The sequence below is a fragment of the Morone saxatilis genome, unplaced genomic scaffold (assembly GCF_004916995.1).
Source record: "Morone saxatilis isolate NCDOM2014 unplaced genomic scaffold, NCSU_SB_2.0 Contig18, whole genome shotgun sequence".
NCBI lineage: Eukaryota > Metazoa > Chordata > Actinopteri > Moronidae > Morone > Morone saxatilis.
This window is the reverse complement of record NW_023339740.1, coordinates 12,082,253-12,092,694: the sequence shown is the minus strand read 5'-3', so window position 1 is coordinate 12,092,694 and position 10,442 is coordinate 12,082,253. Positions and strand designations below refer to the sequence as shown.

General features: G+C 39.3%; 2 protein-coding genes across 5 annotated transcripts; both read right to left on the bottom strand.

The window, feature by feature from the left end:
• Positions 1–451: 451 nt before the first annotated feature.
• On the bottom strand, positions 452–1,843 carry LOC118328314 (EEF1A lysine methyltransferase 3-like). The gene is made up of 3 exons (XM_035661983.1): positions 1,599–1,843; positions 1,359–1,470; positions 452–946 (listed from the first exon to the last, which is right to left on the bottom strand). Exons 1-3 carry the CDS (start codon positions 1,758–1,760, stop codon positions 549–551), a joined length of 672 nt encoding a protein of 223 aa, XP_035517876.1. The 5' UTR covers positions 1,761–1,843; the 3' UTR covers positions 452–548.
• A 707-nt stretch (positions 1,844–2,550) lies between these two features.
• stx16 (syntaxin 16) lies at positions 2,551–10,210 on the bottom strand. 4 transcript variants are annotated; one of them, XM_035662102.1, is made up of 9 exons: positions 9,748–10,210; positions 7,060–7,071; positions 6,820–6,927; positions 6,558–6,698; positions 6,085–6,247; positions 5,845–5,933; positions 4,892–5,035; positions 4,441–4,521; positions 2,551–4,114 (listed from the first exon to the last, which is right to left on the bottom strand). In XM_035662102.1, exons 1-9 carry the CDS (start codon positions 9,871–9,873, stop codon positions 4,013–4,015), a joined length of 966 nt encoding a protein of 321 aa, XP_035517995.1. In that variant the 5' UTR covers positions 9,874–10,210; the 3' UTR covers positions 2,551–4,012. The 4 variants fall into 4 exon arrangements, with proteins under 4 accessions (XP_035517995.1, XP_035517997.1, XP_035517996.1 ...); XM_035662104.1 differs by having other exon boundaries at positions 9,793–10,210; XM_035662103.1 differs by lacking the exon at positions 7,060–7,071.
• Positions 10,211–10,442: the final 232 nt, after the last annotated feature.

The following is a 10,442-nucleotide window of genomic DNA, read 5'->3' as shown; positions in this document are numbered from 1 at the left end:
GTTACACACTGGACCTTTAATAGGATACAACAGATTTTCAAATGACTAAAAACAGTCAATATAATATAATAAACATATAAACTAAAGTATCAATGATCAACTAGGACAGAGGTAGTAACTTAACAATGTTCTACTATTTGGTGCGTCTAAAAAGACTCACATTAAACATAGCACAAACATTTAAAGTCTTCAGACTGACAACTGACTGACTGAGTGAAACACTTGTCAACATAGAGGAAACCCACTGAGGGCAAGCTCTCTTTTGTGTTTACAAGAGTATATAAATAATTGTTTTAAGTTGAAATCGCATTATAAAGCCCAAAATTGCAGCTTAAAGTAAAAAAAAACTAACTACTTTTAAGTGTTAAAATACAGTCACTTGATACTGTAGAAGGTAACTGTTAACATCAACATTAGATTAATTAAATTGAGCTGTGCATTTTGCATAATGTAGTGCATACACTGCTTTTATTGAAAAAGGCACCCCAGAAACAAGAGTCATAACTGATCTCAGCGCAGCCCAGGCCTCCTGCACTCTGTCCCCGCTGTCACTGGTCTTCCCTCAGAGATGCTCTGTATATATTAATGTTTTGTTTGTCATCACGGTTCACAAGCTCCACAATAAATCTGCTTGGCAGACATTCCTCATAGAAACCTGGAGTCCCATGCTCTTTTCGCATTTTGGATGAGAGATACACCACTGCTCCATTCTTGCACAAATGAGCTAGTGTCTCCACTAGCAGTGGGTAAGTCTCTGGGAGGTAAATGATATCTGCACAAAGCACCAGGTCCCAGTCAGAAGGGAAGTTCATGTGGTCCTCACCCCAGGACAGAGGGAGGACAGTGGGAAGGGTGGTCGGCCAACCACTGGGTGGCATGTTAGCAGACACGTTGGCCTGAAGTTGTGGGAGAACCAAAGGCAGGTCTGTGAGGGTCACCACTGCACCTGGAAAGACATGAGCATTTGATTCCAGTGTGTTATTGATGAAACTCTCAACTCAAGATACTTTACACACTACAATATTATTCCCAGACGCACCACACAGAACACATGCAGTCAGTTACTGTACTTTAAAAACATATTTCTGACAGACTGCTGAATGGACACTGACACTACAGGAGCAACAGCTGTTGTGGCAGAAGCAGCAGGTTTGCAGTGCCTCTGGTGGAAGTAACTGTGAGCTGCAGATCTCTGTGGAAGTGGAGCCACACACAGTTCACTTCTACTCTGGACTAGCAGAGAGATAGAAGAACATAACTTTCCTTGCACATACACAAGCAGCCAGGAGAGGCTCAGGGAGTCTATAATGCCATTCACAACCATAGACCTGAATGTATTCCTCCGCAGTACAACATACCGAGGCGCGCTGCCAGAACACCGACCAGCCCGGTGCCTGATCCCAGCTCTATGATGCGCTTTCCTCTCAACTCAACAGACTGCTCCTCGAAGTAACAACACAGGTGTAACGCCTGTGTACACACAAATAAACACCGTTAGAGTTGCACAAAACTCACACTGACTTAGCACATATATCACATATATAGATATATATATAAGGTTATATCATAATGTCAACATAGAGCAGGTGGTGTCTTACAGCCTCCCACACCGGGGCAGCCACACCGAGGTTGGCACCGAACACCTGTCTTATCTTCAGCTCTTCACCGACTAAAGTGTACACGGTATCTTGAGAAAATGTTTCGGCGAACAGACAGTCGTCGACCGGGAACGGGTCGTCTTCATCCCCTGCACAAATCATGGTTGGTAAATTAAATCGGTTACCTCGATGTAAAGTGAGCTAACGTTACTAACATGCGCCTTCCGGGTCAGGTAGTGTTAGTAGTAACAGCTAATACGTTTTCATTTTAGTCTGCGCTTTCAGAAAGAGAGAGGTGAACGGCTCATACATTTATAAAAACGTTTGTACTTCTCTCTCACCTCAAACTGAGGGTTTAGTTACAGCTAACTCAGTATTGTGAGGGTAGTGTTATACGAGGCTTTTATTTTGAAATATAAAACCATCTGACACTGAGTTTCCGGGTTAGACCCTAAAATAACTCACAAGAGGAGCACTGTGCACCAGACACATGTTAACAGTGCAGTCTGGGATATGTAACCTTTCATTTAGGCATGATTAGGAGAGCAATATAATGATCTGATTACTTTTTATACTTTACCCTTGTATGTCCCATGTTGCTGATGTTATGTGGGGAAACATCTGCACTTAATCCAGTTTAATTTGCAAACCTGATATTCAGGTATTACTATTACTTGGTTATTTCAGGTGCCTCCTGCCTTTAAATCAGTGACATTAAGAGTAAAAACATGTTTTGCATCATCTCCATCTTCTTTTCATAGCCAGCAAGACAACACTGCCTGCTCTCGCATTTGAGAAGCAGAAATTATAAAATGTTTGGCAATTTGGCATAGAAAGCGATTTGTATGATTAATTAATTATCAGAATAATTTATATAAATAATTTATATTATATTTATTTATAATAATTATCAATTGATTTATGCATCAGTGCTGCAGTTCAAAACACAAAACACCATCATGTTCCAGGTTTATTTAAAAAAACAGTTTGTCTCCTCACCCGTTTTGCTTAGAAAACAAAACTGAAGTAGAGTGCCACTAGGACATAACCATTTTTCACACACACAACTTCACATCAATGACAAAGATGATTTTAACAGGTGTATAAAGTGTAGTCAGGTACAGATATGTCAAATAAAGCTCTTCATTTCAGCTTATCCGTCTTTATAGAACTCAAGAATATGATAGGAATTTCCAACACAGCTAACTAAAAATGAATGGGTTGAAAATGGATCTGAAAAGAAAAAAGATAATATATATATCTGCTTGTGTTGGACTGTGTCACAGTTATCTCAGTGGGAAGGACAATAACTGTTGGGTTTAGACAGATACACTTTACTCAATATACAGTAATTCTGCCCGAGGCTGAACACCTCTGAACTTCTTGATTATTTGAAGTTATTAAAAAATAAATAATTCTTTTCATCACACAGATGACAGTAGTATTACATCCATAACACAACCACCCTCTCCCTCAGGCCTCAATATGTGCAAACTGCAAGAGTTTAAAAAAAAAAGGTAGCACTTAATGCATGGACCATGAAAAACAAAAACAAATTAAGTGTTTTAAAATGAGCACTTCATGAAAAGTGCAACAGGTGTGAGACGGGTATGATTTTAAAATGACAGGATGAACTGGGAGGAAGGTCGGGGCTGTCTACACCCTCCTCAGGCCAACAGTGGAGTAACAATGATCTCAGTATGGTTATTCAATTGGGAAGTAATAATAATAAAATATAACAGGTGGTCCTTAAACCAAAGGAATATATTTGGTACTTAATGACTATTCTAATCATATCTGCAACTGTCCTAATACAAGACATTTTCTTTCAAGGTAAAATACTGAGCCGGGACATAAATGCAATGTTCATGAAAATGAATTTGCACTATATAACGAGATCTACTGCAAATGTCTTTTTCACAAAACATTCGTTCATGTCACATCTTCCACACAGAAACAAACTGTTTGCAATGATACTGGACAGAAACGATGCACTGTCACACAACAGACGTCACAATTCGTGCTTCGAGTTCAAGCAGAGGAGCTCTGCTTTAGCATTTAAACATTGGTAGTCCACTTTTATACACCACAGCGTGTTTTCTTTTAAGACACATGTCAACATAGCAGGGTTCGACAAACCTCTGTCACAGAGACTTGGCGATTTGGGTGCAAGTCACTTGATAAAAACGGCCACGGTTCAAACAGATTGTTGATTGTTTCTTCCATTAAAATCAACAACAAAACACCCCCACGCGGCCCAAAGTGCACCTGTGAGGAGACGTTCTTTTTCTTCATTTCCTGGTGGGTATGAAAGGCAGTCAGCTTTGTTTTGAGTAGAACCGAGACGGAGTCCAAGTCCACACAGATGCACAACAAACACCCACACAGAAAACAAAAGCCAGAGGAATGCATAATTAAAACTTTGTTCCAAAAAGAATAATAATTAGAACAATGACTATGACAAAGAGGATCAAAATGACCAGCATCTTTCGGTTTTTCTTCTGATACTGTTCCGCCTGCAGAGAAAGAAAAAAAAAAGAAGGGAAATACTGTATTTCAATTTCATGAATAAAAGCAAAACATTCAGTGTCTTAACATCATCTGACAAACTGAGTTTAAAAGGATTTGCTAGCTGTAAAGGTTTGTAATCAATATGGTAAATGACATCATAATTGTGCCTTTAGCCAGCAGAAAGTTGCCTTTTTCTTTTCCCTGGTGGTTAAGAATCATTATTAGCTTCCATGCTAAAATAGGAAATAAATCTTTAAGTAAGAGCAATCTGAACTGTATAACTGAGATAAAAGATGAGACCTAACCAAAAATGTGCATGTAGACCTGTTACCTTCTGTAACTGCTTCATTCCATCTTCTGTTTTAACACAAGCCTGCTCCACATTGAAGTCAATTCTGTCAAGAACGGTGCCCTTGAGGAGGAAGAAGAACAGGGAATTTGTTAGCAGAGGAAAATGATTTCAGTTGTAGATTATTTATTATATATTTAGTATATATAAACAAACATAATATTGTATTTAAGCAGTGTTATTATCAGTTACTGCCAAACACCTTCTAACCTTGGGTTTGTTTTGACGCAAGTAATTCTCATTCAAGCTTTGTTGATACAAAATCTGAAACGTCAGGATGCTTTACATTTTGTAAGTCTTTAGGTCAACTCACTGACAACCGCACACTTGTACGTGGAGAACAAGAACGTTTGTCTTTGGTACCTCAGTGACTTGACTCATGCTACAATGAGGAGTTGTTTAACTTTGTGCGTGTCAGGACTGCTTCAAATACCTGTTCCACCACCATTCCAGCCAAGTCCCGGAAAATCTCATTCAGATCTGAGATGGACTGCACTATTTGTCTGATTTCCCGCTCTCGTTCTTCAACCATAACCGAGTTCTGCTCCACCAACATCAGCTGGTCGTCTGTGAACCCCTGAAACAAAATAAAATGAAAGAATAAAAGTAGGTGATTTTACAGTAATACCATTATTACTCCAGCAACACAACCAACAAGTAATACTGCTGCATTTCACTGGCAAAAAGATTCAAACCAATAAACAATCTTAGCTATGCTAACTAAATAATAATACTACAGTGCTAATGTCTTAAGTTTTAGTCTCATGACTAAGTCTTTAACAGTTTTTTACAGCATTAAAAAAAACATTGTAAAATGGCTTGATTATACTTTTTTTCAATTTCACTGGTTCTGTACTCATACTTAAAGTATTTCTGTTATACAAGATGCCTGAGCAAAACAAATGGTGGTGGGTAGTAGTATACCACTATTGGTACACATACTATGGTTTGAGAGAGCTGCCTCTAGTAGAATGCAGAGGAATCTCTGAAATATGTTTATGAAAGGAAATAAATTCAAATTCTATATTTTAAATGAATACTGAAAAGATCTGAGATATCTGAAATGTTATTTAAAGTAACTTCTGCATCTCTAATATTTTGTTTCAATGTGAGCCTGTTACAGTCACATTCATGCGCGTAGCACACGCATACATCCATGATTAGTTATGCGAATTCCAGCTAGTAGAAAAATGAATGGTTCAAAAACACTGAAATTGTGGCTCCAAATGGAAACTAATAGGAAGAGAAGTGTGGCCCAAATTAGCTCTGGTTCTTGAACCGGTTCCATTCAGGATTCAACCGGCCTCCTGTAGGGTCTGTAGCTGGATAGGGACAGTCTACGCAACTGTATTTTAATGTTGTTTAAGTCTTAAAAAGCCAGTCAACCTTGTCATATACAGCTAAATCTTCATCCTCTTCCATCAGGGGTCCAGAGTCAAAAAAGTGCTTTGATCTCTCCTCACGATTCTTCATACCTGAAATATAAACAAATGGCGAGAAGCTGAGATGGCATAAAAAAACAGAACACAAACAAAATAAAAGAGATATAATATATAACCTTGATAACACACACACTGAGGGATGAGGATTGAGGAAGACCAATCCCAGCTTTACTGCAGTTCTTACGTTTTAGGTAGCCGGACTGTGTGTGCCTGAAATTGGTGGACAGCTCCTGCAGGCTCTGTGCCAGGGACGAGACCACGTTTCTCAACAGCCTCTCCTCCTGCTCGGTGCAGTGGCCACAACGAGACTGCAAACCCGTCACAGCTCGCTGGCACCGATGAAACATCTGCAATCGACACAGAATCAGTGAGTGAGCAGAAATGAACCCAGTGTTTCATTTAAATGAAATATAATTAATATGAAATATTGTCGGATGTGTCCACATCACACAACAAAATAGATAATCAACACAATATCATGCGTGCACAGACAAAGCCACAAATTTGTGCTCAAGTGGAAACGTCAAAGGAAATTCAGGCAGCGTTTCCAGTTGGAACCAGATTTGTTTTGTGTGTCACGTACTGTCCTAGTTATTTTTTATGAAAGTTATGTTTTTCCTTTTTATTTCTATTACAAGAACTGCTCAGTTACTGTACCTGTGTGATCTCCTGCGTAGTGATTTCTATTGCATGCTCCTCCTCACTACTGTCATCAAGGGTGGGACGATTCATGTGCTTGTCATGGAGTACGGCTAGTTCCTTCATCTTCTGCCGAACCCGTGTGATTTCATACTGGATCTGAAAGGACACACTTGATTTTAATTTTAAATACTGGAACACATTAGGCGTATGTATTTGTATGGGTCCTTTTACAGATCAGTCGCTATACATCTGTTTCAATTCAAAGTGTTTCTTTTACCTCATCAACACCCTCTATCCATTTGGGGGGCAGTTTCTTGGTGACTCCGATGGCAGCTTCAGGATCCAGACTAATTCCTGACACAAGGGCCATTCGATCATCAGCCAACTTAAAAAAAAAAAAAAAAACACACACACAAAATTATTCAATTAAACGTTTCTATATAATAATTGAACATGATGGTGGTGGTGTACCGTAGTATGTGTCGCTTACTAATTCTACTAAGGGAAACAACAGTACCTCATCAAGCTCCTAATGTGATTGGCAGATAGCAGAGTGGTCCCATCCAATAGAGATCAAGGAAAAGGAGAGAAGTGAAAGATAGTGAGCCCCGGAAAATTAGCAGTTAATAACAGATAGTGTTTTTGCATCCACTCCCACCAACAATTAATTACTTTGAAATTAAAATGTTAATTACTGTACAGTACAGGTACATTTGGTTTGACTGTTGAAATGTACTAATTTTCCCTTAATTTACATTAAAGTAAAAATAGAGTGAATGCAAAAATAAATCACACTTATCCAGAAACTAATTGCAAAATAATCACACTTTTAACCAATCGTTAAGAGTAAGAAACTGTGAGGAAAAAGAGAGAGGTTAAGGTTGAAATAGTTGAGCCTCAAGATCACTTGAAGTGGCTCAATTTCACAAAAAGAAAGGAAACATTTTTAAGACAACTTAAAATCAGTGGAAAGTAAAAGTTAAACATGAGTGTACAGCAGCTTCAGAAAGCTGAATGTGCATATTTTCTAATATTTTGCCTTTTTAGTCAAATATATTTCAGTCTGTGGACATGTAATGTGTCATAACTGTACTACTGTAAAATGAAATGAAAGGAGCATACTGCTGGACAACCGTGTCCACTGTGTTAAATATATTGTTTGGTTTTCATTTTAACTTTGTTAGCCTAACTGTGGTTGACTGCTCTAAAAATATTAATGAAGAATTAATGTACCAAAATCTCCTCTGTGACACATTTAAATGACCACAGTTTTATAACACATATGGATGAAGCCTGGTACAAGGACAACAGGACCAAACAGACACTGAACAGACACAGTACCAGTGAGATATTATAGACTATAGTCATACATTTTAATTGAAACATTTTCCATCTCCATTTGAGCTACATGAATTTATAAGTAAGGCTAGTTAAAGAGTGTGAATCGATCTTGGTAAGAGGATATTAATGTCTTCACTGCTCTTCATCACACTTTTGAGAATTTCATTTTTAAAATGGCTATTGAGAGCTGAGAACCTACTGAGCAACATGGAAACAAAAACATGTTACTGCTCATAAAAACAGTGGTTAAAAAATAAAATTAAAAACAAGATCCCAACCATAAGCACGGATGGTGGCGGACTCATTTGAGCAAAAAACTGTTTTTGCTCTCATTGGGACAAAAGACAAGTGCAGCACCAGTTCATCTGTGAGAAACAGCAGCTGCACAGGCTTGAATCCCTTTTCACGAAACGTCCTCAGCTCTGAAGAAGACGGCCACAGCATTGTGTCTGTCCAGGAGCCAGTTTGGCTGTATTGATTCGTCTATGTCATTGAAAAGATCAGCCTTTCTGAGCTGCCAGGAACAGCTGAGTGTTTATCAGAGGAAAACGTATAAAAGTCATTGTTCTCTGCTCAGTAGTTAAAATTCAGCTGCATATTTTGGGAAATGCCGTACTGACATCCTCAACCGATGGGATATCCTCCGGGCTGTACAGGCTACTGTACACCAAACAGTGTTCACAACGGAGTGTGAATGGTCACACACACACCCTACAGCTGCTTGCTGTACTGTGTATCTAGCACCTGGTGTCCTCTAGTAGAGACGTAAGAGCAAACACAGGAGAACTGTTCATGCTCAAGCTTTCAGTGTGTGTTGACTACATTTTACTTTATTACAAACTGTAATGGAAGTAGATAATGACACAGGAAATAGGGTGAAGGGTAATTTGTAGAGAACAGTGTGACACTTTTGCACTGATCCCATCCGTTGGATCCATATCTGCCCTGACACTGACAGCCCGACTGGGTATTGGCCAGATGTGACTGATCGCTGAAGTTTCTTCATCAATGTCATGATAATGCCATTGTTTCTGCTAGATAAATACATTAATTCATTCATGAGGGCTGTCGGCTCAATCATCTGTGGTGCAGAACTTTATCTCAGTGAGTTCATGCAGTGAGGTGTCTGTTTCTGGGAGAAAGGCAGATGTGGTACAGTCGAGTGATCAGTATCAGGAGAGAAACAGTCAGAAGAGTGAATCCTGAATTTTTATTACAGAAGAAGTAGTGAGAGCTGTTTGTACTGTGGAAACTAGAAGTGTCTTGTTTTTTATAATAGCTCCACTAGAGATAAACCCAACAAGGATTATTATTATTTCTGAATGTCAAGCAGCAGATTTCAGGATTCTTAAACAACAATTATCCCTTAGTGTGTATCATCAAACATTTTAATTAGTACAGGAGAAAAACAGCTACATTGTAGAGGAACAATCACTTACAGGATACAGGCACAATTTCATCCAGACTAGATCAAATTTCTATGCACCGGCCACACTCTTTACACTTCCACTACATGGAGACTAAAAACATGCTCTAACTTAAACGACAGCCCACTCAATTAATACACTACTTTATCTTACAAGTGAGGAAATGCAGTCTAATTATTTAGCAAATGTCATCCCCGTTGTTTACCTTCGTACTATGAGCTGATGTAAATACTAATAAAACACTGACCTCAGTGGGTCACATTAATCCATCAGTCCTGAGGGGAAATGAAGGGGCACAGAAACACAAACCGGGGTAGAAATCTTCCTGAGTAATGATTAGCAGCTACTAACACACACTGTATCTAGCTACCGCCGATCAGAGACTGGCTATATGCAAACACACACAGTAAAATGTCAAAACGATGCAGACCACTCACCGCAGCATTGCTACGTGTACTCAGACGGGGGTCGTATGTACTCACTTGCTCAGCCAATATCTGCCGGTTTTGGATTGCATTGTTCCGCATTAACAAGAAGGCATCGGTCAGACGCCTAGTGGCCATGACTGCCTTGTTTGATATCTAACTGAACAGTGGACAAAGTGCGGACCAGGCGGTGCTTTATTAAAGTACGTCCACCGCCGCTAACGCAGCGCTAGCTTCAGCTTTAGCTTCTGCGTTGTATGACGGTGAAAACTCGCGATACAGCGCTACAGTGGACAGCAAACGACCTCAACGACGTTCATCTGTCGAGCATCTCTCATACTTAAATTAAAAGTGAGGAACATGACCGAGAGTTTCTTCTTAAATGGTGAGATTTAACGTTAGATTAGTAACGTTATTCCGGTTTAGAGGCAGCTGCGGAAGTAGGGAAACGTAAACACCTGCGTACAACGCTTCTTCTTCTGCTGCTCGTTCACTGCAGCTCAGTGTCGCCTCCTACTGCCTGAGGGAGAAACAGCAACCAGAACCAGACTTGGGTTTAGTGCCAAGTGAGGTTTTACACGTACACGGAATTTGTCTTGGTGCATTGGTGCATACAAATCACACACAAATAAAGTACTTTTTTAAAATACAAATAAATAGAGATAAGGATAAAGATAGAAAGATCAATAACTGTACAGGAAAGATAT